The 12,424-nt window shown below is 39.6% G+C and overlaps 2 protein-coding genes across 5 annotated transcripts in view; both read left to right on the top strand.

Moving 5' to 3' along the window:
* Nucleotides 1–12,424, top strand: part of ELMO1 (engulfment and cell motility 1) — a 683,616-nt gene that overhangs the window by 315,241 nt on the left and 355,951 nt on the right. The window lies entirely within an intron of this gene.
* On the top strand, nt 6,138–7,064 carry LOC102862136 (60S ribosomal protein L28-like). Its single transcript, XM_006887618.1, has 2 exons — nt 6,138–6,439; nt 6,962–7,064. Exons 1-2 carry the CDS (start codon nt 6,138–6,140, stop codon nt 7,062–7,064), a joined length of 405 nt encoding a protein of 134 aa, XP_006887680.1.

Genomic DNA, 12,424 nt, shown 5'->3' on the forward strand with positions numbered 1-12,424 from the left:
AAAAAAAAAAGAAATGCTGAGCAAGTTTGACCTTTTTGATTTTCTGACTCCAGCTCTTTGCCCATATAATGAGATAAAATTATATAGTGTGCTCCTATTTGTTCATTGTTAACATACTTCAGTATTTTCTTTTTAAAGAATGTTTTCCTTGCTGAAAGTAAGACCCAGAGTGATGTGAAATACATTGTGCATGGTCTGCATTTAATATTAGAAAGTATCTGTTGAATCAGTATTATAGTTTACTGGTTCCTTCAGAGTGGGTTTCAAAAATAATTCTACAGATGTCACTACATGTTTAGGAACTTGGTACTTTATCAGCAAACCTGCCAGATATGAGTCCATTTTTCTTCTTTTGAAGTTCATGGGGGAGATTCACACAGAGGGGCCCAGTTCTCCCCTTCCCCTCCTCCTCAGGATGGCTTGATTCAGAAAGCCCACTGCATCCTCATTTGTATCAGAAAATATTGACATTTTACATAAAAACCATGTAATATGTTCTCCAGTAAGGGGGGAAAGGATCTATTCAGAGCAGAGAGCTGTACAATTTTTTTTTAAATTTAGATTTTATTATAAGTTTATAAAGAACCTGGATTTCCATTCATTCATTTTTGCACATTTTCCTTCCTGCACCTTCTCTCAGTTTGGTTTTTTTCTTTGGGAAAAAATTAGTTCATTATTATACAGTCACACACACACACACACATACACACACACTCCCCCAGACCACTTTACTGTGCAGCTCTTATTCTGGACTCTTGTCATGCCTGTAATACCTAATCATATATTTGTTTTACACAGTTCTTTCCTTCATCTGTTTCAATGTCGTGTACATTATTTATCCCCTCTTTTCTTAGCTTCCCCCCAACCCCCATGTCAGTCCTGTTTCATAGCAGTGGCATTATGTAATATTTGTCTTTTTATGACTAAGGTATTTCACTCATCGTAATGTCAATATGGCACTTTCTCAAAAAGTTCAAAATAGAAATACCATTTGACAGAGCAGTTCCACTACAGGGAATATACCCTAAAGAAATGAGAACTGCTACCCAGCAGATATATGCAAACCCATGTTTATTGCTGCTTTGTTCACAATAACAGAGTTTGAAACATCCCAAGTTCCCATCAACAAATGAATGGATACAGAAGCTGTGGTATATTCACACATGGAATATTATGCAGCACTGGAAAACAAAGAACTCATGAAATATTATACAAAATGGGTGACCATGGAGGACATTATACTGAGTGTATGACTTCTAACTCATTACCCTAAGTGCATCCATGGAACTCCTGGGCTTGCCTCTGGTTGCCTTATCCACAGGGAAATGAGCTAGGTCTCTGGTAGGGGCAGGACTTCAGTGAGGACACAGGAAGGTCAGTCAGTGGTGCTTCTTCACAGATACTTCCTTCCCCACTGGGGCAGCCAGCCAGCAGGATTTGGGGGGAGCCAAGTACCCTGGAATGGCTCCTGCACTCAGGGAAGTGGCCTCTTTCCAAAGGCAGGCCAACTGGCTGTGTTCATCCTTGGGATGCACCTCTCGCTGTATCCCAGGGATCCTTCCTGGCTGCCTAGAGAGAAGAGGATCCAGCTTTGGAGCCCAGCAAACAATTGTGCTCAGTGCGACTTCCCTTAATTTGACTTTCCAAGGGTTTTGGCCACCACAGCAGATTGCACCTGTGGCCTAAGCATCTTTAGAAGTGTGAATCATTTCTTTACTTTTTAAAAGAAACTATTTTGAGCATCGTAATTACATATTTCTATGTTGTTTTCTCATAGAGTGAGTAAGGAGAATGACTTGCACTTTATTTTTTTAAGGAGAAAAATCTGCTGGTTTCTTTGCACTTCTGCCTTGTGTAATCTGTACTAGTAATTCTTGAATTTGGCTGTGCATCAGAGTTAATTGGGAGAGTTTTATGAAACGTGTTGTGTTTAGATGCCTCTGTGTCAGTTCCCAGTTAGAACAACACTGCGCAGCAGATGAAGCACTGCCTCATCCTACCTTGTCCTCTCACTTAGATATCTAAGCCCAATGTTGAAACCATTTTGTCATCCTATTGTATTGAGAGCCTTTCCTTTTTTCATTGAAGTCTCTACTTTATGAAGAATTTTTCTTTTACCAAGGGACCACTCCCTTCTTATAACATCTCTAGAGTACTGGAGATGAAACAATCTATGATGAGTTGGAGTAGATGTAGTAGCAGACTGCAACTGTTAAGATTAGATTGTTGGAGAGGGAAAGGTAGATATGCGGAGACCAGTTGCAAGGCTCCTATAATGAACAAGTAGAAGACTAATGGCATCTTAGACTGCTCAAGGTGTGAGCAGTAGAGATACTGAAGAGTAGTTGATTTGTGAATATATGTTAGCAGGAGATTCAGGCATTTTCCTGACAGACTGGGTGTGAGGTGTGATATATACAGGTGAGTGATGGACAGCTAGAAGCATGGAGTTGTTATCAAGGCTGATGGGAAGGACTGAAAAGATCAGCAGTTCCATTATGGGCATGTCAATTTTTAATGCCTTTTAGACATTGAAATGCAAATATTGATTTAATAGTTGAATATTTGAGTTAGGAAATGGTTTTGGGCAAGCAGTTTAACTTTGGGTGTTATCAATAAGTAGCGATTGCAGTAGAATCTAACCTGATTTATCCCAACCCCATGAGGTCATAACAGAACTGTGTTCCATAGGATTTTAAATGACTCACCTTGTATTTCTTCCAACATGTTTCTAGGTGAACTTGAACTTCTAACCATTTAGTTATCACCTGAGCATATAATCATATGCACTACACAAGGATTCTCCAACAACATGTAGATAATATTTAAAGCTGTAATATTAAATGCTGCATGCAGTGAAGTTCAATGAAAATTGAGGATAGACATTGATTATAACAACAGAAATGTCAGGAGTGACCTGAACACAGATGGTTTCAGGGAGATGGTGATGAGAAAGCCTGATTGGATGTTTGACTGTGAGCAGATAAACAGGGGCATTGAATCAGGTGACTCTGTTCAGTTCTCTCTCTGCATCACTGGGTGGGTTACACATAATAATTATTTTAAATTTTTTTTTCATTAATTTAACTATGCTACCAACATGCAATCAGATATCCATTTTTCTGGTAATGAAATTGTATTATAGTTAACAAAAATATATATTGCTAATCAAAATGATTAACCATTAAACTCTAACAAACAGGTCCTTGACTGCACATATGTAACAAGCAATTGTATGGATGCCTCTCTAAAGGGTTTTGCCTTATAGTGGGGCAGAAAGAGAATGTGGACAGGAAGTTAAAATCAGGTGGGCATTATCTCTCTATGTCTTTGCTCATATTTATAATGCTTTTATTTCCTAAATGTCTACCAGTGATACTGAATCAAACAATGCATGCTTGTATTTATATGCTCGTTGTGAAAACACTTAAAAGTGCTGAGGAATAAACCTAATAGTCATCTATTGCTCTACTTCCAAAAAAGTATATGTCACTGATATGTAGCATTTCATACTTTTTTGTTTTTGAAATGAGATTAAAGTATACTACTTTCACATTAGTATAATGTGACTGTTTTCCCAAAGTCAAACATAGTTTTATTTAATGGCTCCTTAGTCTTTCATTATGTGGGTCTATTCTGATTAATTTGATCAGACTTTTATTTCTGATTAGTCAAGATATTTGCACTTTCAGTGAGAGAAAAAACTGAGACGAACATCTTTATAATTTCATCTGATTATTTCCTGACAATTAATTCTTAGAAGCCCTGTGTCAAATGTTCTGAAATTTCACAGTTTTTCATCCTTTTCCAAAACTGACCCCTAGATACATGGAAGCGTTTTTACTGCACTGAAAAGCCCATGTAGATTTAGGCACAAAGTTCAGAAACCTAAAGGACTTAATTGAGATGATGAGATAGCAGGTAATTACATATAGAAAGACATTAAGATTAATGGATGGATACCTGAAAGATGTAGCTATATTGATGCCAGATTGATTATAACATGGCAAAATTATAGGGAGATGGTGTAGATTTATATGAGCGAAGGTGTGATTTTTGTGGGTCCCTGCACTCAATCAAGCATGTCAGAGATGAGAGGATGGCTTACTGGTGGGTGCTGGGGTAACCTCCCCTCCCCCAGGCTCACAGATGTTCCTCATAGTGAGAAGGAGATCAGATAACAGTCCTGCTTCTGCCAGATTCTCACCAGTGAGGTTAAAGATCTCTGTTCTCTTTATTTTCAAGTAGAACCCACATTTCTTTCCTGTCTCTAACCTTGAGGAAATTCCAGAATTGTAAGGAATGACATTTAGAAGGCTATCTTGGCTACTTATAGATTGACTTTCAGATAATGAGAAATTAATGAAAACAAATCCTCTGGCTATTGGCTTATGTTTCTTCTCTCTTAGAAGACTTGTTATTGAAGTTTATGAGGTGGTAATGAGGGGGCCCTTGGGCTCCTTTTCTTAATTTCACTTGTCCTAGGGAGTTACATGTATTGATACTTAATAATTTCTTTCACATTTTTTTAAAAAGAAACCTATTCCACTCAAATCAAGATTTTTAGTTACTTGATTTCTTCTTTTGAAGAGTTCATAAAATGTTGCAGGATTTTGTCTCAAGAAATAAGAAAGCTGCATCATGATAGATGGAGAAAAGATTGAGATTGTTAACAGTTTTAGCTTACTTAGTTCCACAATCAACACAGTTGGCCCCAGCATTCAGGACATCAAAAGATGGGTTACATTGGGAAAATCTCTTCTTGCGGAGCTCGCTGAAGTGTTGAAGAGCAGTGATATCAGTCTAGAGACTAAGGTGTGCCTGATTCAAGATATGGTCTTTACAATTACTTGCTGTGCATCAGAGAGCTGGACGATGACTAAAGATGATGGAAAAAGAATCAATGCCTTTGAGTTTTGCTGGAGAAGAGTATTGAACATATCTTGAACTGCTAGGAGAACAGCAGGTCTGTTTTGGTGAAGGTGAAGCAGAGCTGCTCCTTGGAGGCAAAATATGTGAGCTGAAGCTCACATATTTTGGACACGTTACCAAGAGGAGCCAGTCCTTGGAAAAGGACCTGGAAGGGTGAAGGGACAACACAAGAGAGGAAGACTCTGGCTGAGATGGATTGACTTAGCAACTGAGGCCTGGGGCAGAGCTATTGTTCGCAGGGTTGCTGTGAGTCACAGCAACTTGATGGCACATAACGACAACATCAACCACAGAAGGAGGCAAAGAAAGTGCTTAAACTTTTGAAGTAATTACCAATAGTGATTCATCAATGGTAACAAACTCATTGGCAAATTTGCAGTAATGTTTTTAAGTGAAATACTTATTAAGGTGCCACACGAGAAGCAAAGGCAAGCATTTCTCCAAATCTAATGATTTGCATTTATCTGGATGTGTCTGCTGAGTTGCAATACAAAGCATGGGAGTTTTGGGGGAAAGGGATATTTTTTGGGGGGGAGGTTTGGTACTATGAATCTCAGCTGAAAAAACACAAAAGTGTTCATGTGAGACAATTCATCTTGAAATTAAATTGACTCAGTAGAACTCTGTGTTCATGTTGATACATACATGTACCTCACACTTTATATGGAGCGCTGGTAGTTCAGGGATTAAGCACTTGACTGTTAACTTCGAGGTTGGCAGTTCAACCCAGCAACTACTCTGCAGGAAGAAATGCTATGACAGTTCACTTCTCTACAGGTTTCAAGCTCGGTCCCCTGTGACATGTTTCTGCTCCATGCTGTTGAGGTGCTTAGAGTTAGCACAGACTCAGTCTCAATGAGAATTGTTTTGGGAGGTGTTTCTGAGATGTATTCTGTGACTCAGACATGCTCTTGTAAGGAGTGAATTGCCCCCATGCAGTGAGGCAATTCAGGGAGATAGAGCCTCAACGGCAGACCACTTCTGCAAGACTTCGCCCTTTGCTGTGGGCACCATTTCTGCCTCTTAGTTATATTCCTAGGTTTGTTCTTAAAATATTTGCTTTTTGAGGACTAACCCAAAGGTTGGTGGTTTGTCCACCATGGAAGGAAAAGTCGATGATCTCTTGCCATAAAAATTGCAGCCAACCTCTTCCTTCTGCATGTCTCTTTCCACCTCCAGCCGCAGCTGCGATAGGAGCTGCCGCCATGTCTGCCCATCTGCAATGGATGGTCGTGCGTAACTGCTCCAGCTTCTTGATTAAAAGGAACAAGCAGACTTACAGCACCGAGCCCAATAACCTCAAAGCCCGCAATTCCTTCCGCTACAATGGGCTGATCCACCGCAAGACCGTGGGCGTGGAGTCGGCCCCCGACAACAAGGGGGTCGTGGTGGTGATGAAGCGGAGGTCAGGCCAGAGGAAGCCGGCCACCTCCTACGTGCCGACCACCATCCACAAGAACGCCCGGGCCACGCTCAGCAGCATCCGCCACATGATCCGCAAAAACAAGTATCGACTTCAATCTTACCCCCACCCCAATGCCAGCCTCATTCTGCAACAGTGGCACCATATAGCATTTGTCCCTTTGTGACTGAGATACCTCACTCAGCATAATGACCTCCAGGTTCACCCATTTTGAATAATATTGCATGAGTTCCTTGTTTTTCAATGCAGCATAGTGTTCCATTGTGCGAATATGGGGGGGAGGGGGGAGGGGTTTGTGCGGGGAGAATAGTGCAACAATGAATGAATGGAATCCCAAAATCTCTGTAGATGTTCATTGAAATGAAAAATAAACAACCTAAATTTAAAAAAAAAAAGATATTTCAAGGCTGCAAATCTTCATGGAAGACAACTTCCACATCTTTCCTGTCAAAGAGGCTGAGGGTACCAGCCACTGAATTTTTGTTAAATAGCAGAGCATTGTCCACTGTGCCAGCAGGGCTCCCTGAATAAAATAATGTCTATTGCATTGAAAAAAAAAAAAAAAAACAAGTATCGGCCCAACCTGCGCATGGCCGCCATCCGCAGGGCCAGCGCCATCCTACGCAGCCAGAAGAAGCCTGTGCTGGTGAAGAGGAAGCGAACCCGCCCCACCAACCTGAGCACCGGCCGCCCCAGCCCCCAGCAATAAAGACAGCTTGTCTCCACCAAAAAAAAAAATGGCAGCTAAGTAAACGCCCCTTACCACTTCTACTTGGTGTCATGTGGTATGCTCACCTTGGTCATAGAGACTCAAGAAAAGCAGGGGTGGGTGGGTGGGTTTTTTTTGTTTTTTATTTTATTTTGGTTTCTCTCAGAAGAGTTTCTTTATGGATTGGCAAAAACTTAATTTTTTTTTACATGATATTGTGTACATATATGTGAGAGAGAACCTCCAAACATGCCCTAAAGTAAAAGCACAGGGCTCGTAGCCCTTGACTAGCTGCTGAATGTTACTACAGACGTCCCTTCCTGAAGCTTGAATCTGAAAACTGCTTCTGTGTTTCTGGTCTATTTCAGTGTTTTAATCAATTTTGAAAACATTTCCAAATGAAAAGTCATCATCCACTATTTATGTAAAAATCTAACCATTTCAAACCTAAGTAGAAATGGCTAGTTAAATGATAAATGCCCTTCATTTCTCTTCAGCTTAGTCCACACAGTCGAGAGAATGGGAAATGGGAGTAAGTGGGGCATGAGAAAGTAATTTTGAGATCCCGACTAATAAGAAAATCATTGAATAGTCATTCACTCCCACTCAGACAGAGATCTGTGGGAAACCCCTATTGCTTCAGGCCTTTACCGGCTCCATAATCAGCTTCTGTCTCCTTCTCTGACCTTACTTTTAACACATCTCCAAAAAAAACAAAACTACGAACCAAAACCAGCATGCATTTTATGTTGATAAAGGCATTCACAGCTCCCTAAAGGAGGCATGCTACCTCCTTTGTGTGCCTTGGCTCTCTGGCATTTCTCTCTCCAGCCAGCTTTCAAGGCACTGGGGACCCTCCATTCCAGAAAATGGAACAGCCTCTATGCCCCAAGGACAAAGGACCACAATGAGCTGATTTCCTACTGTTTGTTTTAATTAACATTTAATTGTGATTTGAGTGAAAGTGTCCAGAGCAACTTGGTTTTCCTCTCAGCAATAAATAACACTTTGTGTTTCATGATATGAATTAATACCATTTGTCTCCCACCTCCTCTTTCTTCCTGGTTTCCATTTGTCCTTTTTAATCCCTTTCTGCCTTCTAAGCTTGGTCTCTGGAGCAGGTGTTCCTCTTTGATCTTGTCTGGTTGGTGGTTCTCCGCAATGCGTTCTGCCCTGCTCACTTCCTCACTTGACCATTGTTTGGCTGCAGGTTGAGAGCCACAACGTGATGACAATTTCAGGCTTGGAGAGAGATTAATGACTACAGTCTCAGACTTCTACCACTCTCTGTCAGAACAATGAGCATCATCCTTTTTGTGTGTGTAGGTATGTAATTTTGAGTTTTGTTCCATTTTTCCTTCTATTTGGGCACCTTGTTCTAGACACTATGATTTTACTGAACTATTATGATTCTACTGAACTGGATATAATCTGAAAGTAAATTGTGGCCTTATCTTTATGAAAGAGCCCTAAGGATACAGTAATGAAGCACTTGGCTGTTAACTAAAAACCAACAGTTCAAACCCACCAACCTCTCTAAGGGAAAAAGATGGGTGACAGGCCACCTTCTGAAAGATGTATCGCTTGGAAACCCTATAAAATAACTCTGTTCTGCAGGGTATGAGTGGGTGTGTATTAACCTGTATTTTAACATTTGTGTCTCTGTGTCTCCTGTTGTTAACCAACAACTATATGAGGAAAGCTATGTAGAGGTATAAGAGCAAAATAATTCTATAGATGAAAAATAATACAAAGGAATAAAACTGTTGTCCCACTGTTTAGGTAGGGGACAGAGAATATATTGTCTAAAAATTTCCATTATTGTAAGTTTGGAAAAGATTAGCATTGAAAGTTTTTTCTAATTAAGATATTATTTTAATTTCATTTGATTTTTTTTTTTACTCTATCATATTCTATTTTTTCTCTCCCCCCAAAAAACAGTACAACGTGGGTTGGGGAGTGTGAATATGCACAGGCACCCAGAGCTCAGGTGATGTAGTAGTCCTTTATGTGGTATATCTTCCAAATTTCCTGACATAGACTAGTGAGCACATTTAACTTCCCATCTTATTCTTGAAACATGTCAGTCAGTGTCCCATCAATTCCTGAAGCCTTATTTTTTCACCAGACTCTTCAGTGCATGTTTCACTTCTGTGTTACTGTTGATTTTTTATGACTGGTACTTCCTGGAAGTGGTTCCATGTCAATTCTTTTTGGTGAAGTGGCTCTGTGTCTTACTTCCATCTTTTTGTGTTGCTTCCTGCATCATTCAATAAGATCGTCCATAGAATCCTTCAGTATTGCAACTGAAGGTTTGTATTTGTTGTCTTGTTATTGAAGCTTGAGAAATACATTCTTCCTTTTGATTTTCTGACTCCGATTCTTTATACGTTTTGTCATGATATTTTGTCTTCTCAGGCTGTTCTTTGAAATAGTCTGTTTATCTCGTCTACATTAGTTGTTCTTCCTATTGCTTTTGCCAGTCTACATTCTATTATTAAGGAATTGTTAATGTTGTTGTGTGCCTTCAAGTCAAAAGCAAGCCACAGCTGACCTTCTGGCAAGTTTTTAGAAGCTGTAAAGTCACATCAGAAGAGATTTCCCAACTCTCTCCCATAGAGCAACTAGTGGATTTGAACTTTGTGGATATGGTGGATTTGGATTTACCTTTGGGATGGCAGTCCAGCTCCTTACCACTAGTGCCCCTCTTAGGTATACAGTAAGAGACAAAACGGGCAAAATGAAGAGAAGTGTGGGCTTCATCCCAGCAGAGATTCTGAGAAAAACATGGAAGAAGGCAGGATGTGCTCTGTGGTACACAGCTTTACTCTGAGTTGGAGCCAGCTCAAAACCTAAGAACAATATGAAGCTATGTTTTTTAAGTTGTCAACAATGTATAGAGTTGTATAACCGCTATCCCAATGAAGATACACACTGTTTTCATTCCCTAAAATTTTCTTTTAAACCAATATTTCCTCACCAAAGAAGAGGAAGCGTAGCAGGGAGATGGAGGCAGTAATCAAATCTGGTTGTTAAAACATCCTATGATCTTGTTTTAGGCTCACGCTACTTTTTTATTAAATGAATATATGCCCACCTTCTAATAAGGGGGGGGGGAGAGAGAAACCACAGCAAAGAAAATAGATGATAAATGCTCCCTGAAGATAGAACTCCTCACTTTAATTCCAGTGTCCAGTGCCATAGTGTGAGCCAGAACCCCTTCTCGGTAACAAAGCAAAACAAGTACCTGTCCTTCTGAAATTCATTGTATCATTTAGATCTAGAAGTCAGTAATTATTAGAGCCAAATTTGTCAGATTGTTAGTTCCCTTCAAACTGCTGACTTTTACGTTTTCATCAGCCACTTTGATATCTAAATAAAGTCTTCAAGTAACTTATAGTTTGCTGATCCAAAGGGCAGTCTCTTTACTAAGGTTTTTTTGTTGTTGGTGGTTTTTTTGTTGGTTTTGTGTGTGTGTTTGTTTGTGAGTCCCAGACCTCCTACAGGGGATTTATCTATAGATTCCTTTAGGTACTCACTCTATAGTAAGTGCCATCATTAACTCTTTTCTAAGCCAGTGGACCATTCCTTAGTTTTATCATCTTGTATAATGTCCCCCAAAGAAAACAAAGGATTATAGGTAACATGGTGAAGGTAAGCCTATCTGATTTTCAACCATAGTTTATGATCTCTCCGGATGCTACAAATGCGGGTGTGCTTTGTAAGATCAAAACCAGACCTCTTACTATTGCTTTGGCTGCAGCGCACAGAAGCCACGTGTGTTACAGAAGCTGCTCTTTAGCCTTTGCTTGCCTGTAGTTTTGACAGGAGCAGATCACCACTTCAGGGCTCATTCCATGATAGCGCTTGGTGGGTTCTACCTACTTGTGCCACCACAGACCTTTCAGAAGGACTCAGACTTGAAATCCCAATGAAATGCAGTAACACTGCAATTATGTGAGCCAACACCACTACAATATGTGAGGTATTTTGCTGGGTTTCTTTCCTAATTTATAGATAACCATCTTAAATTTGAGAATGAAGCAGAAGCTTTTAATCTAATGAACACAGAGTGTTCATCATTTCAGTAGAAGTCAGGAACTTACCAAGATGATTAAGTACCTATTGAGGTCTTAGCTCTGTACTTCAGTTTAAAAAAGAAAGAGGTCATAAAGGTTATATCTTCATAATATTTTTCTCATCTTTTAAGTCTGTTTATCATTAAGTCTGTTTATCACACTCTACAAGAGGGCTGAAAGCTCTTGAAGTGCTGCAGAGTGAAGTGTCTGGAGCAGCATGGCTTCCTCTGCTGGAAATAGTGCCATGAAGGCAGGTGATAAGTGTTTAAAATGCTGCTGTTGTAGCTGCTTCTTTTTTAACATCTCTGGATTGCTATCTCCTCACCCCCTAGTGAATTATCTCCCATGTGTAATCGGATGAGGTGAAGAAAAGGAAATGGCATTTATTTTAAAGTTTAGCCAAATGGGAGTCACCTTGACTTTCATTTGAATATGATTTGATCTCCCTCCCCAAGCACAGCATCCCCTGTTGAATTGCTTCTAACTGATAAGAATTGCATTTTCTAGCAAATCTTGAATTTAGGTATAACTGTGATGCATGAGCACTCCAATTAACTCATGTTCTCAAAGTTAAAAAGGGTGAAGTCAGACAAACTTCAAATAAGAACATTTCTGGCTTTGCCTGGTGAAGTGGAATAAAAGAGAGCAGAATTCAAAATTCTTCAAATTCATACGTTTTAACAGAGTAGGAACATTATAGCAAAGTGGGTTAATAAATTTGGCACACATTATCACTAATGTTTAGTATAAAAGAAAATGAGAGGATGGAGCTAAAACTACTCATTACAAAAGAAGTTAAAATTTCAGGAAATGTTATGTGCTGTGAGGCATCAGAAATTTGTATACCTATTGTTGTTGTTATGTGCCCTTGAGTCAACTCTGATTCATAGCAACCCTATAAAGAATCACTCTGAATGTTATTCTGTCCTGAGCCAGTCTCATATCCTACACACCTAACCCTTTTACCCCAGCCACTGTGTCAATGCACCTTGTTCTAGAATTATCTTCTCCTGCACTGTCCCTGCACCGTTCCAAGCACTTCTCCAAGGACTGCTCCTTCCTGCAAACATGCCCAAAGTCTGGAGATGGAGCTTCAAAATCTTTGCGTCCAAGAAGCAATTTGGTATCACTCTCTATAGGACAGACCTTGGTAGTCCATGGAATGTTCAGCACTCATTAAAAAAATAAAGTGAACCACCTTTGTTTTACTTTTTAATTTTACCTACAGTTTATATAAGAGATTTCTTTTTTTTTATTTTATTAAATTTTATTAGTTTTAAT

This window comes from Elephantulus edwardii, unplaced genomic scaffold, assembly GCF_000299155.1.
Source record: "Elephantulus edwardii isolate Elephantulus edwardi_28Jun2011 unplaced genomic scaffold, EleEdw1.0 scaffold00059, whole genome shotgun sequence".
NCBI lineage: Eukaryota > Metazoa > Chordata > Mammalia > Macroscelidea > Macroscelididae > Elephantulus > Elephantulus edwardii.

Excerpts from the sequence above, each read along its gene's own strand:
- LOC102862136 (XM_006887618.1), top strand. The coding sequence starts at position 6,138 with ATGTCTGCCCATCTGCAATGGATGGTCGTGCGTAACTGCTCCAGCTTC. Across the intron at positions 6,440-6,961 it reads CACATGATCCGCAAAAACAA|GGCCAGCGCCATCCTACGCA; the intron begins GTATCGACTTCA and ends CGCCATCCGCAG.